The following is a 21,565-nucleotide window of genomic DNA, read 5'->3' as shown; positions in this document are numbered from 1 at the left end:
TCTGACTCCTCCTCAGTGCCCAACTCCCTTTTATCCCTCCCCCAGGACGCTCCACCTTTCTTCTCCTGTCTCCTCCTCGGTCTTCCCTACACCCCCTCTTGTATCATCTCCAGAGGCCCCCAGTCCACAGCGGAGCTACTGGCGTCAAAGTCCAGAGGCCTAGGAGCTGAGGGTGGGGGCCTGCCGTCAATTGGACCAGCCTTAGGAGCGGGATCCTCTCTGGTCCTACAAACCTCTGCACGCATCTTTAATCCAAATGAAAAATACAGATTTATGTATCATACTCTAGATGAATTCCTACATACCAGTTGGGAAGCATGATGAGGAACCAGACCTTCTCATAGACTTTCAAAGATTATAACACCACAATAATTAGTCACAAAAAGCCATATTACTTGGAACAGAGTGTACACTATTGAAAGGAATTTGCAGTGTTTCCATTAAAACATTTTCTTTAGGGACCCTCTTTGTAAATATACATAATTTCGAGAGAGAGAGACTCCTGCAGCTGCCCTTCATACATGACTGAAATAGTGGAAGGAGATAAAAACTGTGATAAATTAGCGGTTAGTTTGGGTAGCTACTGGGATCTTCTGTTTGTTAGGTTTCTCAGAGTCTCTGTGTTGCTGAGAACAAGTTGTCTATTGAGTATATTTTGCACGGGGAGTAGGATATTATTCTCTTGACTCTTGGAGGCAGTAATATGGCTATGACCAATTCTTCTAAGCTGGGTGCTTGGATAACACAGCAAAAGGCTGGTGACAAGGCAAGAGCACGTTACAGACTGTGTGACCAGAGCCCCCACTTTCTTCCCTCTTGCTGTTTCTTTGTAATCTACTTCTGCATGGCGGATTTAGGTCTCTGGAAAACACTCAAAGACCTTTGAACAGTAGGACAAAATCTTATAAAGCTTCAGGAGGATTTGAGTGCTGAAAGATACTTCTGTTTCCTGGGGCTGCACTAATTGGCTCATATGTTTCCATAAAGCCATTGCTCCTGTCAGTAAAACCTAACATATAAATAGCCAGGGCACATTTCTGACTGCTGTACTCTGCATTTGACTCAGGAAAGTTCAAGTCCTTTCTGGGAGAGAAAATGTTCAGCCAGTAAGTATCCTCTAGGATTTTCTCTGCATGGAGATTAAATGTCAACCAAGGAAATGCAATCATGGCAATAGATTGTTACAGGTGGCAATTTTCTCAGAAGCATGGGCAGCATGCATCTTAGCATGCTGTCTTCTATGGAACTCATCAAATAATGTGAGAATGTTATGGGAAAAAGTGACCAACAGTTAACACTGAAGGTGGATGCTATTAGAAGTGATTAATCTTATGCTCTTGATTTGGGAAGCCTAAATCCATTACATTGAAGTATATTCGGTGGCACTTCCATTTAATAGGCAGAAAGATACTTCAGGCACTTTTAAAAGTGTAAGCGACTTCCGTGAGATTTGTTCTGCCCCAACTATAGCATGGCACAGTCCCATACTTGGAGGGCTGCTGTGTTGAACAAATATGCTGAACTGGACAAGCAGCGCTGGGAAACTGGCTCACTGGATTATTTATTATACTCGGAATCAAACTACGGTGGATATCTGTGTGAGGAAGGCTTAGGCTCGGATGAAAATCAACACTGCTACGTTTCTGGGATGTCATGACTGATAAGGAGAAATTTGTGCACATTTTGTCCACAGAAATAGGCTATACTGTACTAGAGAAAATTGTGTGAGGCCAATGGTTTTTGATATATATTCAGCTATCTTCCTTGAATGTAATCTGATGCTGTAGATGAAAAAGCAGGGCATGTCTCTTGAAACACAACTGATGGTATTTGTGCTCAAGGAAATTAGTAACGGTTTTCTTACAGTGGCTGCCAGATTTTATGTTCTCATTCTCTTCTACCGTGCCTTCTTTTCATTTAGGTCAAACATATCCAGATCCAGTTTAAAAGTCTTATTCTAACTTCTCTTTCTCATGTAAGTAAAGGAAACAGCCCAGGGCATACTGAGTTGCTCACCCTTAACTTTCCGAACATCTTTCAGAGTCGAGCACCCAGCTGGTGGGTACAAGAAGCTCTTTGAGACTGCAGAGGAACTGTCCTCACCCATAACTACTAATGTCACAGGTTAGTACCCTGCTAAAGTGCTTTCTTTTCTAACAGTGTTCGTGTTCTTTGCTTCATGCTGACCAAACAAGCCCTGTGTGCTTTTCACTGAAAGAAATGGCTGGAATTTGTCACAGAGATCCAGTGATGGTAGAAATTATCTGAGGGAAGGGAAGACAGAGGAACCTATGTCATTCTTTATTGTCATGCTAATTAATTCAGTTAGATGCAATCAGATTTCCACAGTGTAGCACTGAGGTTGTTTTTACCAAAATATTAAAATATCAAAGTCATATCTAGTTCTAATCAGAAATTTTCTGTTAACTCAAGTTGGGCAGAATTGGGCCAAGTAAACAAGATTAACATCAGCCAGTCCATTCTAAAGGCAGTACTGTTACAAAGCAAGAAATTATAAGAGAAACCATAGAGATTTTCTAAAAGACTACAGTGATGGAGCCTGGCACGAATGAGATGGCAAAATATTATATTTTGTCATTCATCAGACAGACAGACAGACAGACAGACAGACAGACAGACAGACAGACAGACAGACAGACATACTTCACTTGTGCTCATCAATATAATTCTCATTAATGGAGTCTGGTTGCTGATTTTAAAACGCTAAAGCACTGATGTGGAGAAAGACAGCCAAAGGACTTGGCATAAATTGATTCTCGAGTACTTAATGCTTTAAACATCAAAACCAGAACTTACATGCATTAGCATGTAGTGCAGTTGTATGGAGTGTCAAGTGTTATATGACTCAACTCTCTAGTCCTCATCAAGGCTGGCGTGTTCATATTCTTACACAAGCTGAGGTTTCCAAATATTTAAAGGAAGCCGCATGCACGGCATATGTCAGAAGAGGGTGGGGGCAGAATTCTTGCCTAAACTGTTCATCTCTAGAATGTTCCGTGCAGGTACAGAATCACATCTGTGTGAGTCAAAAAGATGACAAAGAAGAACTGAGGGAGTTATCAGGCCTCTTAGGATTACAGCGAGTGTACCATTCTAAGCTGATCAAAACATACAAAAGACACCATCCTCACCTGAACGTCCGGTGTGCCACAGGGCAGAACTCTCAAACCATGTGTTTCATTCCTTAAGGAGGAAAGCTGCATCCAAGTCCAGTTGTGCATTTTGCTCTATTCGCTATGCCAAAGAGACTAAAGACACACCTAATCTATGCTTATGGGAACCCCTCAAGCAGTACCCTCCTGTTCATGTTCCCTAGCAACTATTATGAAGACACATAATGTTTCTCATACTGGAAGTTATATATAGTCATCATCGGGACTATTAGCCTTTGACAGCCTTACCAACGCACAGCAGTTCTTTGCCTATATAATGGGCATGCATCATATGTTTTGAAAAATCTCTTACTCCATGCTCAATCTTCTCTCCCTAAATCCTTTTTCTTCCCAGTGCAGACATTGATTTGTTGGCTGTATAAATATTCTCTAGATGGAAAGTGAATACCCTCCCTTTCATTTATTTGACTTTTTGGGTTAATTTAGTGCAGTAACTAAGAAATAGAACCTAAAATTCCTATGGGAAGTTCTTTTCCACATCCATGGACAGACACATTTTGGTGGGAAAAGATTAGGGTGTTTTTTTCCCCCAAACTGTCCTCCACTCCATTGGGGAGGGGGGGAATTAACTAAATCATTTACTACACGTGCTGCCCTTGCACAGTATTAAAAGCAGCTGGTTGGAGTGAATAGAGTGCTCAGGTAGGCCTTATTCTTGCCTTATTTTTGCACAATATAAGAGACTGCATGGTGTGAGGCCAGCACAGGCTCACTTTCACCCTCCATCACTCATACAGATCAGAACAGCAGTATCTGGAGCAGAGGTTTTTAGGACAGAAGGATGAAAGGAAGAGGAACCACTTTCACATCTTTCACCTTTTCTGTTCTTTTTCTTATCTGCTGCTATTTCAGTGTGATTAACATGAGAGTATATCCAGCGACTCCAGATTCCCTATTAGCAGACCCCAGGTTTCTCTTGCCAAAGAGGGGTGTGGGGGACCAGAGGGATTTTTTAAAAAAAGATTTCCACTAGTCAGCCTATATTTCAGATACACATTGAGGAGTCTTCCTTAATCTGTTGCCTTCCAGATAGTATGTTAGATTACAATTTCTTGCATTCCAAACCAGCAAAACTAGGGAGGAGGGAGAGACGAGGGCACCAAACCTCATGCATAGACCAGAAATGAAATCAAAACTTCTGTCTAACTGACCTAATTATGCATTTTACCTGCCTGAGCAAAGTGCTGGGTTTCAGAGCTTGTGCAGAGTTCCTTACTGGAAAGATGATCACCTGGCTGGATGATTCCAAGAAGTAAAACACTGAGTTGATTGTGTTCTCAAAGGCTTTCACGGCTGAGATCTGATGGTTGTTGTGGTTTTTTCGGGCTCTTCGGCTGTGTTCTGAGTTGATTCTTTGCTTACTTATGAGAAAGGTAGCTCCTTGAGTTAGATAGCTAGCTGTAGAGCCAGAGGTTGGGAGTTTGATTCCTCATTGTGCCTCCGAGGAGACGAGCCAGCATGTGCAGAATCCTAGGGCACCCCAGAAGAAGGGAATGGAAAACCACTTCCGAGTACCCTCTTCCTAGAAAACCTTGAAAAGGATTGCCATCAGTCAGAATTTGCCTGATGGCACACAATTCTGATTTTTAAAAGCTCTCCATTTAATGAAGGTACCGTAAGCTGTTAGTCCACTGCTGAGGGAAAATACTTTTTGCCTTAGTGGGCTAGAGAGCCAATCAGGCATGTATTTAATTGATTCAGTCTCTTTAATGACTGTGGATTTATTTATTTTTTAAATACTGAGGAGTTCCATAAGGAATGTCTAAATGCAGGCACTCTAGGTGGCACTATTGGTCTACTTAGAAAATAAATAAGCATTTGTCACATCAAGCTAGATCCTGCCTTGCTTCTTACAAACATGGTAAGGGTAGTGGGGCTCTTAAGTAGATTGGAGTGGGTGGGAGATGGTGCCGCTTGCCCTAAGTGCCAAAAGGTCTAGTTACAACTCTGAGTGCTAGAGATAAAAAGCAGCAAGAGATATAAGCAAACATTCACCACTAATGCTTGGTGTGCCATCATGGTACACCTTGGTACACTTCCCACCTTAATAGATCATAAATAGATCATCTTTCAGATTCTGTAAGTGTTACTCTCAGGCAGTGGAAAGCATTACACCTCAGAGTCACAGTCAGTTTGCACTCTTGCTGCCTTCAGAAAGTGTTTGAAGATACACCTTTTCAAGCCAGCATTTTAAGCTGTTTTGCTTTTTTGAGGTCTGATTACTACAGTTGGTTTGATTACATTCATTGTAACTGAGGTATTTCTTGGGGTTTTTTTTAATCTCCTTTTAACCTTTTTTTAAAATTTGTGTATTTATGTTTGCTAGCTGAGCACTATTTTCTAGTTGTTGTTGTTTAGTCGTTAATTTGTGTCTGACTCTTCATGACCCCATGGACCAGAGCACGCCAGGCCCTCCTGTCTTCCTCTGCCTTCTGGAGTTGGGTAAAATTCATGTTGGTAGCTTTGGTGACTGTGACAGCCTTCCTCACTACTCACAAAGGGAGGTCATCACGTCACTTTAAAATCCTTCACTCTTCTTTACTGCCACCAACCATTCCTTAATGAATAAATCATGCAGCAGGCGAGTATAACTTTTAAAAATAAAAATTTGGTTTATTGAATACACAAAGAAAGGAATGGTAAATCACTGTTAAAGAAATAATCAATTACTGTTTCTCAGGCACTAGCTCTCACAGACTCTTTCACACTGACACTAAGATTACTTTAACTCGCAGCTCAGACACTCCTCTCTCATCTATCTGCTATCTCCTAACTCCTATCTCCTATCTGACCCACTCACACCTCACACACACCTTATATATCACAGCTCCTCCCGCCTCTGCACCACCCTCCGCACTCTCATTGGCTGAGATTTTCCCTCCCAGCTGTGACGGACAGGTTATGCTATGGCTGACCGTAACAGTGACACTGTCCAACCATCTTGTCCTCTTTCATCCCCTTCTCCTCTTGCCTTCACACTTTCCCAACATCAGAGTCTTTTCCAGGGAGTCTTCTCTTTTCATCAAATGGCCAAAGTATTGGAGCTTCAGCTTCAGGATCTGTCCTTCCAGTGAGCATTCAGGGTTGATTTCCTTCAGAATGGATAGGTTTGTTCTCCTTGCAGTCCAGGGGACTTTCAAGAGTTTCCTCCAGCATCACAATTCAAAAGCATCAATTTTTCGGCGGTCAGCCTTCTTTGTGGTCCAGCTCTCACTTCCATAAAACACTACTGGAAAAACCATAGCTTTGACTATGTGGACCTTTGTTGGCAAGGTAATGTCTCTGCCTTTAAAGATGCTGTCTAGGTTTGTCATCACTTTCCTCCCAAGAATCAGGCATATTTTAGTTTCATGGCTGCTGTCACCATCTGCAGTGATCATGGAGCCCAAGAAAGTAAAATCTGTCACTGCTTCCATTTCTTCCCCTTCTATTTGCCAGGAGGTGATGGGACTGGTCGCCATGATCTCAGTTTTTTTGCTGTTGAGCTTCAGACCATTTTTTGCTCTCTCCTCTTTCACCCTCATTAAGAGGTTCTTTAAGTTCTCCTCACTTTGTGCCATCAGAGTAGTATCATCTGCATATCGGAGGTTGTTGATTTTTATTCTGGCAAAGCTGTAAATGTAAGTAAATGTCTACAACAACTGAATATCCAAAATGCGGAAGCCAAATTGTTAACTGGGTTTGGTTACAAGGGTCACATATCCTCCCTGTTGCAACAGCTGCACTGGCTGCCAGTCTGTTTCCAGAGAAACAAAGTTCTGCTTTTTTACCTATAAAGCCCGAAATGGCTTGGGTCCAAGCTGTCTTAAAGGCCATATCTCCATTTATGAGCCTGTCTGAGGTTTAAGACCAGTAGATTAGGCCTTTTGCTTGGTATCACCACTCACACAGGTACATTCTTTAATATTGCAAGCTGGCTTCAATCCTTTTTAGAGAAAAGATGACATATAAATATTTTAAATAAATAAATAAAACCATCATAGGCATCCTTCAGTCTCGGGAGACTATGGTACTGTGCTCTGTATGGAGGTCTTGGAACAGCGTCTAGTGTTTTGACGCTGTACGCGAAGCTGGAGTGTCCTCTCCAGGGCATGAAGCCTGGGTAAAATAATATGGAGGATAGGCTGTTACCCAAGCAGCAAATCCCCCCTCTCCACATCGCTGAAATAGTCCAATGGAAAGGCAAGAGCCAATACAACTGGTTTCAGCGACGTCGCAGGAGTTGACAGAATGACACGAACTGCCTCTGGGACTCCAGCTCCGGATTTTGCCTCGAGGTTAACTCCTGAAGCCTTTTCCATCGGTGGATATAGCCACAAGGCAGAGAGGTTTGAAATCGGAGTTTTCCTTCTCCTAGATGGGCTGCCTTCCCAGGCTAATGAGTCCCACCTACCTGGCCTGCTCGCTCATGGCATGGAGGCCAATGGCAGCGCCTCAGTGGGGGTATGAAGTCAGAGTTTTCCTTCTCCTAGATGGGCTGCCTTCCAGGGCTGAACAGTCCCACCTACCCGGCCTGTTCCCTCATGGCATGGAGGTCGATGGCAGCACCTCAGTGGGGGTTTGAAGTCGGAGTTTTCCTTTCCTAAGCACAAGTTGCTGACAAAGTGCTGGATGAAGCTGCCTTTCATCTTCCATTTCTGATGGAAGATTTCATATCTTCTTCAGAGTCGTCGTAACTTGTCACTGGTGATCCTTCCCCGCTGCCTATTTCAGTCCCAAACTGTTAGAATACTTCACCTGATGTTTTGTTGGAGGAAAGCTCTTTTTCTTTTTGTCCTTTTTGGTTTTCAGAAGTTACCACTTCATTGCAGAAGTTTTTGGTACTTTTGCAATGAAATCAGGCTGTTAAAGCAGCCCTTTAGGATCCAAAAAACAATGGTATATTTTAGGATGCCCAATAAGATGTTTCAGGAAACCCACAAGCAGATTTTTAAAACACCTGGATTAAAAGGAGTACCTGGAAGAAAACTTTCCTTAGCCACCGCTAGGTCGCAAGCATCCTGCTCAGTCCAGTGAAATAGATTTGACTTCCTCACCCCAGTTGTTTTGTTGGAGGAAAGGTCTTCTGTCTTTTCCACTTTTTGGTTTTCAGGAGTTGTTGCCAAGCTGCTTTCCTCTGTTGAGGACATGATGACTCTACCTAAAGTCTCTGCTGGAGACTTTATAAAGTTGACAAAAAGTGACATCACAAAGTGTGGTCAAAGTATTGTTACCCGGTGTGGGAGTGCCATTCCCAAGGCTGCTAAGCCCACATGGGTGTTGTAGAGTACCTGCACAAACATCAGTCCTGTTCATGGGAGGCAATAGGGCCACCACCATAAATAAAACCACCACCATTCTACTGGATTGTTTCGTTTCTTAAACTTGATTGCTGTCTTTGTAACAGGTAGGATTCCAGTCTGGCTCAGAGGCAGTCTACTTAGATGTGGGCCTGGCTTATTTGAAGTTGGTTCTGAACCATTCTATCATTTGTTTGATGGCCAAGCTCTTCTACACAAGTTTGAGATTAAAGAAGGGCATGTGACTTATTATAGGAGGTAAGTGACACTTCTATTCCCCACAACTCATGCATATTCCTTTCTGTTGCCAGTGAAGGCCAGGGCAAGATTTTACTACTCTTGCCTCTTTAAATCAAATTTATAATTAAATATAATTCTGTTCCAGAACTACTATGTGTTTTGGCTGCTCCTTCCTTATAAAGCAGGAGTAAATGATCCATATCATAGATTTTCCTGGACAAAGAGATAAGGATTCTAAAACATGTTAAAATGGGTGTGTATGTAATAAATAATCAATCAGATCTTGAACACCTGGGTTGCAGCTTGCATTCTTTACACATTATATGGTGTTGTCTCCTTTCTCTTCATTTCCCCCTTTCACTATGGCCTGCCTTTTCTAGACCTTCTTTGCCACTGTAAAGCCTCTTCCATTTTTGGGCTGCTCAGGAACAGCCTTTACAGTTAGATAGAGTGAAGCAGTCACTGGAGGTGGCAGATGCTGGATGGTATGGAGCGAACGGTTCCAGTAGCCTTCCATCTATTCTTGCCTGTGAGAGAACATAGTCTTTGTTCAAAGCACTGCGCCTTGCACCCCCTAAGTTAACTAGCCATTCATAGGTGGCCAAGTAGATGGGTTCCTTCACCCTCAGTCTGTAAGCCACCCTGGATTCTCTTCAGTCACCGACCTCAAAGTAAGGTTCAGCTACCAGGCTGGATAATTTCCATGTATAGAATTAGATGGGAGGAACCATCTTATCTTTAGTCCCAAGAAGCGAACTGTTGGGTGACAATCCACAGACCGCTCCATGTGTTGATGGCATAGCTACTGCTCTCTTTAACCAGATCTAGTACTGCTTCTGCTAATGTATATAATTTACATTATGTTAGGATAAGGTTAATTAGGTAATTAAGTGGTTCTGTGCACATGTGACGTACAACTGAGGATCCATTCAGCAGAGGAACTGACTCCGCATATCACTTTTCCATACTTCTTCAGTAATACCTGAAGTCAAAGATGTTACGGGAATAATTCTTTCCCATGCCAGTATTCTTCCTAAAGATATGGAGTAATGCCAGCATGGAAAAGAGTTTTTTCAACATACAAGAGTATCATCAACTGAAGGTGTGATGCTGTGTCTCCTACATCTCTGAGGTAATCCTAGGTGTTTTTATTTAGAATGTTTTCATACAACTTTTCAAGGCAAAATCCACAAAGCAGTTTGCAAGGTGAAATTTGAAAAAACAGCAGTCACAATCCCATTGAGATTTCCACTTGAATAAGGGAAACTGCATTAGTCTTCTTGACAAATTCCTGCTCATTAATAAGGTGCTGGTTGCATTAATGCACACAAGCAGAATCAGGCACACACCCCAGCTAAAACAAAGACCTAATTAATGAGCAGTAATGTGACTCCAAGACTTCAAGAGAACTATTTTTCTCTCTGCAAATGCAAACAATCTATAAAATTCTGGCCAATAAAATAGAGAATACAATTAACTGAAACAGCAGCATGAGACACTTCTTGAAATAATATCTTAACAGCTCAGCCAAGCTTTCCTCTAACTCTGGTGACCACATCTTCTTTTTCAAGGTCCCTATGTCTCTTACATAATCCCTGCTTCAAAGCCATCACCAGGGCTACTCAATAAAATAAAGGAGTTGTTTGGTGTTTCCCAGGTTTTGGTAGCAGCATGACAAGAATTCATAGATCCCAAACTGAAAATACTTAGACACTCATTAACATACCAGGAGAATATTTTATTTACAGACCTGGACCAAGATAATCAACTATACTGAGTTTGATATTGCTGGTACTGTAAATGCTGGTTACATCTGTATGTATTTGTTTTAAATCTGCTCTGAAATCTTTCACAGCTTCCTTCACCTTCATCATACACTCAAAATCCTTCAAATATTATTTTCTAACTACATCAGCAAACTCTCTCAAACATGTTTAGACCTCATTAGCATTAAGTTTTCACTTTGCCTCTCCACTCTTCAACACCACCACCCCCTTCCATAGCCTGTGATGGGCCAAATCAAAGATCCAGAAAGAGGGCAGGCCTTGGAGTTGTCCATCATAAATAGCAACTGTTAAAAAAAAGCTGATGATCCTTGTAGTAACTGATGCCACATGGGCCTGCATAGGTAGCACCTAATCCAGGAGAAGGTTATTGGGAGTGCAACCCAACCCCAGCCTTATACCTACATCCACATCAGCAGGCCTCCACCACGCCCACCTTTCCATATCCATACTGTCTATTTGGATTGAGTATGGTTGTTTGTCCCCACCCATTCTAAGACTACCCCCAGACACCTGTAGACAGTTTTCTCTACAACTCTCTGATCGCTCTGCCACTTTTTTCTAATGGAGCTATAGCACAGAGGCAGGGCACATGGCTTGGCTGCAGAAGGTCCTCGGTTCCGTCATCAGAATCTATAGATAAGGACAGGAAAGCTGTGTGGAATCCTGGAGAGCCACTACCAGTTGGCATTGACAGTACTGGGGTAGATGGACCTGTGGTCTGCCTAGTAAATGGCAACTTCCCATGTAAATTGGCAGATTTGATCAGCTAAGGATTATCTGCACATTAGCTGTGATATGTCACAAGCATCACTTTTAGCTTAACTTCATGGATGAATGTTTTATAGTTAATAGAAGTGGTGCAATCTTGACACAGAAAAACCCACACTGCTGCTGTATTATATAAGTTATATAAGTTATCTATTACTTTATCTATTATTATCTATTATTTTCCTTGACTTTTCCATAGATTTATCCGAACTGATGCCTATGTAAGAGCAATGACTGAGAAGAGAGTAGTCATAACAGAATTTGGCACATACGCTTACCCAGATCCATGCAAGAATATATTTTCCAGGTAAATATGAAAGTATATTATTGTAGGTTATATTAAAATATCTATCTATCTATCTATCTATCTATCTATCTATCTATCTATCTATCTATCTATCTATCTATCTATCTATCTATCTATCTATCTATCTATCTATCTATCTATCTATCTATCTATCTATCTATCTATCTATCTATCCTGTCTGTCTGTCTGTCTGTCTGTCTGTCTGTCTGTCTGTCTGTCTGTCTGTCTGTCTGTCTGTCTCATTACATAATTTGCTGGAAGAAGTAATCTAGTTTCTCTGTATTCTGTCTGGCAGATTTTTTTCCTACTTCCAAGGTGTGGAAGTCACAGACAATGCCCTGGTTAATGTGTACCCCGTGGGTGAAGATTTTTATGCCTGTACTGAGACAAACTTCATAACAAAAATCAATCCAGAAAATTTGGAAACACTTAAAAAGGTAACATTTTGACGAATAAGGACTTGGATTAATAACAGACTGAATATTCAGCTGGTAGGGTGATGTGACACAGTTTGAATGGCAAGTGTTGCTGCAGTTGAGGTTTATAGCAGAGTGGCTACACCCCAGATTTAGAATCTTGTACAGTACTTCCAGTGATGCACTGCTGCAACGAATACTCTCCAAACCCTGTCACCAGAATCTAAAAGTAGTAAATATGTAACAAATGGCACCTCTGAGGCTGAAGGTAAGAGTCAGATGTCAAAGAGCATGAACTGAACTAGCACAAAAGAGAGGTTGTTGCTAACTGCCTTTATGGAATTTCAAATTTGCTATGTTAGTTTTATAAGTGAGCTTCAGCAGTAGCTTCAGAGGAGAGATGGGTATTTTTTTTTAAATTTATATCCCGCCTATCTAGTCAACTCAGGACCACTCTAGGCGGTAGACCAGTTCCATTTTTGGGTCCTGCTACCTCCTGAAACTAAAAGTTGGCAGAAGTGACCTTTTCATTTCCTACATTTTTATGAAAACAAGACACAGAGGGCGGTTGTTTAAAGAGTTGTGTTGGGGGGAAACTAGGAACATGTAACCGTCGTTCCTTCAATGTATGAATTAGATGAGGTAACATCTGGATGAATTGCTCTTTATGACTGGAGGTTAATCAGGCTTAATGAGTACTGCCAGACTTAAAATCTGAAGGCAAATTACTCCACTGAACTCAATGGAAATATTATTTCTCCCTACAAATCTAAACAAATGCACCCATAGTGGTTAAAAATCAAGTTCCATCTGCTATTCCTTGGGTCCTGTTTCGGCAAATGTTTTAAATAACTTTTCCAGAAGAGTAGTTCTTCATGTGGCATCTTAAACACTATCATTTTTTTTCTGGCATAACCTTTTGTGGACTGCAATCTGCCTTGTTAGATGGATGGAAAATGTTAGTAGGCAGCGTAGTTAAAGTGCTTCTGGAACAACTAGTACTATTGAAATGTGAGAAGCAATACAATTGTATTTACTGCTCTAAGTTCTTTTAATATGTGTTTTAACAAGAGGTCTCCTTCAACTCAAAGCAGTTTGTGAAGCTGGCTTCCTAAAGACTCAAAGAAGGATCTTGAACAAATTAGTTTTCACTTGAGCTTCTACAAATGTAATCTGAAGTTCATGCATCTCATGAAGTGAGTTGTACTCCATGAAAGCTTCTGTCGAATGAAGACTGAGAATGTGTTAGTCCTTAAGGTTCCACAAGAGTCTTTGTTTTTTCTATACAGTATATGGTTTTATGCAGAACAAGAAGTTTAGGAACCCGCTGTGCCTTTTTTCAGGATACTCCATTCCATCCATTTTCTCCCTTCTGTTTTCTCCCACCCACCAACCCTGAATAGTTAGCATTCCATACCCACTACAGTGGGGTCTTGACTTAAGAACGGCTCGAGTTAAGAACATTTTGACTTAAGAACCACTCTCATAGGAAAATATTGACTTGACTTACATACTTAGATTTGAGTTAAGAACTGAAAAAAAAACACGTGGGAGGCAGGGAAAGTGCAAAATTTGAACTTTCAGTTAACTGTTGGTCAGTGAAAAGGGTGCCTGTCTGCTTCCTCACTCCTCCCAGCGTTTAGAGAGTGGGTTGGGAGACAGTCTTCAGACTGCCTGGTACTGTCCTGCCTGGACTGTATTTTCCCTGCCTTCCCTGAACCTTTCTTGACCTAAGAAAAAAAGAAACAAAATATCCCCCTCTAGTGGTCGAAGGCAAAATAGCAGTTTCCCATTAGTTTCTATGGACGGAAAAGAGCAGATACGGATCAAATGGTTTTCAATGCATCCCTATGGGAAATGCAGATTTGACCTGAGAACTTTTTGACTTGAGAACCACCTTCCAATACGGATTAAGTTCTCAAGTCAAGCCCCCACTGTATTCCTTCAGCCTTCCTTGAGCAGTCATCTGCCTGCTAGTTTATTTTTCTTTCTCTTCTTCCCCGCAAACCTTGGTGGCCCCCAACCTCGTTGATCCGGTGACGTATCTTTTCTGCCACATAAGAATAACATTTTAAAGGTGACTTCACTATTAGCATACAGGATATACAGTATGTCAAATTGGCAGATAAATCACCCAGGCATCTGTTACATGTACATTACACTGTTGCCCCAAATAAATCTATGGCTCTACCCCATTAAAGTTAACTCTCTGTTGTATCACCCAGGTGGATGTCAGCAAGTATGTTTCCGTCAATGGAGTAACAGCACACCCTCACATTGAAAATGATGGGACAGTTTACAATATTGGCAACTGCTTTGGAAAGAATTTTTCACTTGCCTACAATATTGTACGGATACCTCCCCTGCAATCAGGTCTGTTCTCTTCCAAGCAACCTTATGTTATTACAGCATGGTTACCCCTCTGTATAATGGTTATATTTCCCAAATTCACATTGTGCTATGTACACAAACACATACCAATATTTAGAGAAATCTTGAAGATAGTTTGTTTCATTATCTGTATAATTGATTTTATTTATTTATTTATTTATTGTTCTTGTATCTCATTCTCACTAATTGGCTTGTACACGTGAAAATAAAGAGAAAAATCCTGTTCTCAGATACTTTTTTTTCCAGACAAGAAAGATCCAATAACCAAATGTGAGGTAGTGGTTCAGTTTCCCTGCAGTGACAGATTTAAGCCATCCTATGTGCACAGGTAAATCCCAACCTCTTAATACTAATCAATCATATAAATATATGGTTTTATAATAGACAATTGATACACCCAATCCATATTACCCTGTTTCCCTGAAAATAAGACCTAACCTGAAAATAAGCCCTAGTATGACTTTTCAGGATGCTCGTAATATAAGACCTACCCCCAAAATAAGCCCAATTAAGTGAAACCCCGCCCTCCGCCATTGTGCAGCAACCAGAAGAAGATGACATGACTGTATTTGAATAAATGTAGATTGTTGTACATGGAAAAAAAATAAAACATGCCCTGAAAATAAACCTTAATGTGTTTTTAGAGCAAAAATTAAAATAAGATCCTGTCTTATTTTCGGGCAAACATGGTAGAGAACAATAAATTATACCAATGATCCTCTCAGGCAGAACTATGGGACAGATGTCCAGAACTACACACAGCAAAATGAGCAGAAGGGCCTCCAAATGCAGCATGGACAGATTTGGGTGAAAAGAAAGTAGTACATGTTGTTGTGTAACATATAAATCCTTGTAAGAGTATTAAATCCAGTGTCCTACCAAACAACACCATTAATTTCTGGCAGAATGTTCCTTTTCCCATATGTAAAATATAGGACAGGGGTGTTGTTTGATAGGTACAAGTAAGCACAAATTACTGTAAAATGGGGCCAAGGGGGATTTTTCAGTTTTGCTGGCCTGTCCTAGGACAGCAATCCCAAAGTAATATGCATATTTACAATGTGAATTATTTGTGATGTTTCAGTGCAGTAATTATACACTGTAAAACATTGCCACAGTGGGTCTTTGAAAGCTAAAAATTAGGTTGAACAATAAAAAGGCTTTTTAAAAAAAATTGAAAAAGCCTTCTAGTGGCCAAAATACCTTTGAGACCAGGGGATCCAGTAGTTCTTGGGATCCTGTGAAACATGGCAAAACTGCCTCCCCCATATCCCAGAGGGTAATAGGGGGGAAGGTTTATATAAAAGTTTAAAGCATTTTATAAGTGTAAGGTTACATGGCTTCAGAGGTGGGACAAAAATGTCCTTGGGGGACCACATACAGCCCACAGTCCACATGTTGCCCACTCCTGAATTTAAAAGGTAACTGAAACAGAACAAAAATGGTTAGTAACCCAAATACTTACAGCTTAACTTTGTATTTATTTATTTATTTATTTATTTATTTATTTATTTATTTGATTTTTACCCCGCCCCTCTAGACCATGTCTACTCGGGGCGGCTATATATATGCAAAATGCTGTATATATGCAAAATGCTGTGTCACGTGACATACAACACTTGACTGTTATTTCTGAACAGTTTTGGCATGACTGCAAATTACATTGTGTTTGTGGAAACTCCAGTGAAAATCAACTTGCTCAAGTTTCTTTCTTCCTGGAGTCTTTGGGGAGCTAACTACATGGATTGCTTTGAGTCAAATGAAAGCATGGGGGTAAGTAATACTGTTTTACAATAAACAATCGCAAGTGCCACCCCACACACAGATTTCCAACAGTGCTATTTGCCATTTAGGTTTGGATGCATGTAGGTGACAAGAAAAAAGGAAAGTATCTTAACATCAAATACAGGACTTCACCTTTTAATCTCTTTCATCATATTAATACCTATGAAGACAATGGATTTCTGGTTGTGGATCTGTGCACATGGAAAGGGTGAGTGCTAACACAAATCAGTTTGGGAGGCTCGGAAAAACGATCCTTTGTTCATGCTGTATCATCTCTTTCCTTCATTTTCATCTCCATATGGTTTATTAGCTTCCTAGTTTCAGCAATCCAGTTTGCTTTTCTATTCAAAGGCAGTACCCCATAATTTAAGCAAACCGGAGGCAGTTGAGTTAACTGCTCACAGGAAGGAAGAGGTGCACTGGGCACATAAGCATGTTGCTTCGTTTTAAGTCTCCATATCACGGTTTAGAGAAAATTAGTACTGCATACAAATGTATATGTTGAATACTCTGAAGAAGTATAAAGAACACCTGTCAAAGTTTGTGTCAGTTTTGTTTCTTTTTTTGAGAATGGAAAACAGTGGATTATGCCAGTAATCCTGCATAGAAAAACAAATCAGATGAGTAAACAATACATGTCCAGGCCAAGCCCACATCTTTGGGAAATCTTGCTGGATTTTTCTAAAATTCTGTAACTCTTTTCTAGATATTTAGAATTAGACTAAGAAATGCAGTCCAGTTTCACTATACCATTTCATGTCTAATCCCTAGACCATGTTTTGGAAGGCTTGTGTGGTTTGCTAGATTATTATATTATCAAACGCAGCAATGTCTGCATAATGTTGTTCATCCAAGTTTCAATTTGCCAAGAAAATCTGATCCATCTCTATTACTGCTTCCTAAAGTGCCAAACTAAGAACCAAGTTAGAGCCTATTAACTGCTTGTTTTCAACTTTTAAATGCACATTTACTTGCCATTGCACAGGTACGAGTTTGTTTACAATTACTTATATCTAGCCAATTTACGGGAGAATTGGGAAGAAGTAAAGAAAAATGCACAAAAGGCTCCTCAGCCTGAAGTTCGACGATATGTCCTTCCTCTAAACATAGAGAAGGTAACGCTTAGCCTACCCATCAATTTTCTATTTAAATGAAGCTATTTTTAAACTGGAGTCTGATTTCCACACACTGTAATTAACATCAGCTGACAAGACTAGTTGGAAAAAAATTATTCGGGTAGAATAATGCATAATGAACAGTAAGCTGTAACATCACTTCAGGGGGAAAAATATAAATACTAGTGACATTGTATAATCATTTTGACTGGTATTTTATGATTTTGTCATTCCGTGCTTTGAGAATCACGGAACTGAAAGACTGATTATAAATGTTCATAGCATTAATGCCCTTATTACCATACCTTGAATTGCAAGATGGATTTATTGCAAACACCTGGTGTGTCTGTGTACTTGGTGCAGTGTGCATGGTGCATGCCACACAAGGTTTCTTGTGGTGATGACTAGGACACTCAGGGTTTAAAAGAGCAATCATATTTTGCTGCAATGTTGTCCTCATTCTCATAGGAATCAGTGGCAGTGATTCATTTACACCAAAAAAAAGCAAAGGGATTATTGTGGACATTATTCAATTATTCATTTATGACTCTAATCAAGATTGCTGCTGTGTGCATAATTGACCCTGGATTCTCTTTCTTGGTTACGCCACTGGAAGACTAGATGAAATGCCTGGAAATGCCCCCCCCCCCACACGCACAGACATTTACATAAGAAAATACAAAGATGATCCATCCTCTTGCTTTTATATTAACTGCCCTTTCTATATCCTAGGCTGACACAGGCAAAAACCTAATCACGTTGCCCAATACAACAGCTACCGCCACTCTGAACAGTGATGAAACCATCTGGCTGGAGCCAGAAGTTCTTTTCTCAGGACCCCGGCAAGGTGAGACTAATCTCAGCCAAAATCAAGAGAACCAGTCTAATTAGTAGATGCGAATGATGTGCTAATATCTGTTAACATCTCTGTTTTGTGTTACAGCTTTTGAGTTTCCTCAAATAAACTACACAAAATATTCTGGGAAACCCTACACATTTGCATATGGCCTCGGACTAAATCATTTTGTCCCAGACAGGGTAAGTCTTAAGTGCAAATGGATTATATTAGACTGGACTAACACTTGCTAAAAAGCAAACATAGGTGTAAATCAAGTTTTGTTCACATGTCTAGGGCTGATACTGATCTGTGCATGTAAAATGGGATACTGTAGATACATTCAGTGTTAACCTATGCTTTGATTGTATTCCTGCATTGAGCAGGGGGTTCGACTTTATGATCTGTTTTTGCTATTCCAGTGTCAATGGATGAAATTAGTATCAATTAAAGAGTAATCAAAATTCATTCTGCATCTGGTTATCAGAAATAAGAAATACATTTTAATTTCCCTACCAAAGAAAATTGTAGCCTAAATCCAACTGCTAATCTCAAATAGATTTTTGCACACCAGGCAAAATCCTCTTGCATAAATATATGCTGTGGAAGCCAGATGATGGCATTACTCTGCACTGGTAGAATTTAATTTAATTTCATTGCAAATTTCTTAAACTCTGCCCTCTTTTGCAGGTTCCAAGACTCCTTAGGATTCTCTTTTGCCTTGGGGAAGACTTTGAGAGTTTGGGATGGTGTGTGTGTGGCCTTTTAATAATAAAAAATCAGAACCAGTTACAGTGGGACCGTGACCATTACAGTGATCCAGCAGTGATTTTTTGCTTTTAAAGACTCCCATAACAATGTTCCCAAAGTCTTCCCTGGGGCAAATAAGAACCTCTAGGGAGCCTTGGAACCTGAAGGGATGTGTGTGAGGGATGGGGGTGGGATAGGACACTTCCAATTTGTTTGAATTACATTTTACCAGCCCATATGATGGCATCAGCTGGCTTCCACACCACAAATTTATGCCAATAACATTTTTGGCCATTGAATCAACTTCTGAATAAGTCAACACACACATAAATATCAATGATTCAAGAGGTCTACTATAACTGGAACAAGCAACTGTAGTTCTCCAAACTAGCAAATGTGAATATTTCAGTCTTTTACAAAAGGAATGTCATAGGTCATGTATTATGAATGTATTTGTATGAACCACAGAATGATGGAGTTGGAAGGGCCTTATAAGGACATCATGTCCAACCCTCTGGTCAGCACAAAAATTCAAGTTAATGTGTATCTAATTTTCTCTTGAATGTCTCCAGTGTTCAAGAGCTCACCACCTCCTGAGATAACTGGTTCCACTGTTGTACCTCTCTAAACAGTGAGGAAGTTTTTTTCCTGATATTAAACAGAATTCTTTAACTTGAGCCCATTATTACATTTCCTGCTCCCTGGAATGACTGAGAACAGATCCTGCCCTTCCTGTGTATGATAACCTTTCAAATATTTGAAGAGTGCTATCGCATCTCCCCACAGTCTTCTTTTCTCAAGGCTAAACATACCAGATATTTCAGTTTTTCCTCATAAGGCTTGGTTTCCATTCCACAACCATCCTTGTTTCACTCCTCTGAGGTTGTTCAAATTGGTCTCCATCCTTCTTAGGATGTTCAAAACTGAATTCATTTTATAAGCATGCAATGCAGCAGGCACTGGTAAATTGTTTCTGAGCAATGTATTCTCGAAGCCTGAGCACTTTATGGATAGAAACCTCTGAGAAGGGCTACTGTAAGTCAGAATGAGCTTGAAGACATTCAAGTATCATCATCATTGTTGCAAAAAAGAGCAGATGTTATCACTAAATCCATCTGTTTCTGTGCACTGGGAAAGTTCATACTCTTCCCTACACACCAGGATGATACAAATTCCTTTAAGAGAAATCAGATGCGTTCTGAAGTCCAATTGTCACTTTCAATATAGTAACATTAAAAATCTAGTCCCATTACATTTTCGTACCCTTGTGTTAACACTCTAGAAGTGAACACACTGTGAATATAAATGTTCATTTTTGTATGAAGAGAAACAAATGTTAATTTTCACAATACCATTATGCAGTATTGACATTTTGTCTGGTCATATTTCCAAACAAAAACTTAACTAATGTTTTAACTTTAATCTGTTTCCAGCTTTGCAAGATCAATGTTAAAACTAGAGAAACCTGGGTATGGCAAGAGACAGATGCATACCCTTCTGAACCAATCTTTGTCTCTCACCCAGATGCTCTGGAAGAAGATGATGGTAACATTATGAGAGTATTATTCAAATCTGTGCGAACCTTCTCTCCAGGGGGATAGGAAGCTTTCTTTGATTGCCAGTCATAGTCTATAGCAGTAGTTCTTAACCTTTTTGAAAGAAACACCCCCTTGAGCCATTGAGGAAGTTATCATTACCCCCTCCCCGTGGCAGTGCAGTGGCGGCAGAGTGGTGCCGCCGCAGGGAGGGGGGCAATGATAACTTCCTCAGTGGCGGTGTCACCACATCCGCTGCCAGCACCAGCTGCTCTGGATCTGGCAGTGTGGCAGTGCCACACCACCAACGCAGGGAGGGGGCCGATGATAACTTCCTCAATGGCAGCGGTGGCAGCAGTGGCGGCATCACATCCACTGCCAGCACCAGCTGCTCTGGATCCGCCACCGTGGGAAGAAAGGTGATGATAAGTTCCTCAATGGCGAAGATGGCACAGCAGCTCCATGTCCCCCTATTGACCCCCTTCTGTTCCTTTGCCCCCGCATTGCCCCTTTTCGTTCCATTGCCCCCCTGAAAAATGAAGGTTAAGAACCACTGGTCTGTAGAACCACAGAACTGCAAAAACAACAACAGAAACAAAAAAACACAACCTATTTGTACTAGCTAAATATTTGCCAACTGAAAAATAGAAAACTAATTCTAAGTTGAGTTGACCAATTGTGTTTCCAAATTCCATAGATGAAGGGTTGACTTGTTCTAAGTACTTGTTGCAGTTTTATTTAGGTTAACACGAATTTATTTCTGGTTCAGGTGTCGTCCTAAGCATCGTCATTAGCCCCGGCAGTGGACCAAAGCCTGCCTACCTTTTGATCTTGAGTGCAAAGGACATGAGTGAAGTTGCCCGGGCAGAAGTGGACATCACCATCCCAGTTACTTTCCATGGCATTTTCAAAAGAGCATGATGTTTGCCTTCATTACACCTTGTATTAATATCTGAACTAAAGAACTATACTCCTAACCAGTTTCCAAGTGATTTCTAAAATTAGTTTACATTTTAATGTATATTTATAGAATTTAAGGATATTTTTTTCTGAACTCGGCGCATTATACAGAAAATAAACAGATTTGAAAATTGTCAGTATTTCTAATTCGCCAACTGGAGATTTAAGCAAAACAGAACATCACCACCACACTGTGAAATTGC

At 40.5% G+C, this 21,565-nt stretch overlaps 1 protein-coding gene across 2 annotated transcripts; it reads left to right on the top strand.

Annotated features, from left to right (window-relative positions):
• The first annotated feature begins 732 nt into the window (after positions 1-732).
• On the top strand, positions 733-21,499 carry RPE65 (retinoid isomerohydrolase RPE65). 2 transcript variants are annotated; one of them, XM_020795284.3, is made up of 14 exons: positions 733-1,106; positions 2,042-2,124; positions 8,581-8,731; positions 11,468-11,575; positions 11,871-12,012; positions 14,217-14,364; positions 14,629-14,710; positions 16,023-16,155; positions 16,236-16,375; positions 17,153-17,282; positions 18,015-18,129; positions 18,226-18,320; positions 20,301-20,412; positions 21,172-21,499. In XM_020795284.3, exons 1-14 carry the CDS (start codon positions 1,096-1,098, stop codon positions 21,321-21,323), a joined length of 1,602 nt encoding a protein of 533 aa, XP_020650943.2. In that variant the 5' UTR covers positions 733-1,095; the 3' UTR covers positions 21,324-21,499. The 2 variants fall into 2 exon arrangements, with proteins under 2 accessions (XP_020650943.2, XP_078249099.1); XM_078392973.1 differs by having other exon boundaries at positions 1,052-1,106; positions 1,922-2,124.
• The last annotated feature ends 66 nt before the right edge of the window (positions 21,500-21,565 follow it).

Source organism: Pogona vitticeps, chromosome 4 (assembly GCF_051106095.1).
Source record: "Pogona vitticeps strain Pit_001003342236 chromosome 4, PviZW2.1, whole genome shotgun sequence".
In the NCBI taxonomy this organism is placed as follows: Eukaryota; Metazoa; Chordata; class Lepidosauria; order Squamata; family Agamidae; genus Pogona; species Pogona vitticeps.
The sequence above is the reverse complement of the archived record's forward strand: the minus strand, read 5'-3'. Positions and strand labels throughout refer to the sequence as shown.

Excerpts from the sequence above, each read along its gene's own strand:
- RPE65 (XM_020795284.3), top strand. Across the intron at positions 14,711-16,022 it reads AAGCCATCCTATGTGCACAG|TTTTGGCATGACTGCAAATT; the intron begins GTAAATCCCAAC and ends ATTTCTGAACAG. Across the intron at positions 16,376-17,152 it reads GATCTGTGCACATGGAAAGG|GTACGAGTTTGTTTACAATT; the intron begins GTGAGTGCTAAC and ends GCCATTGCACAG.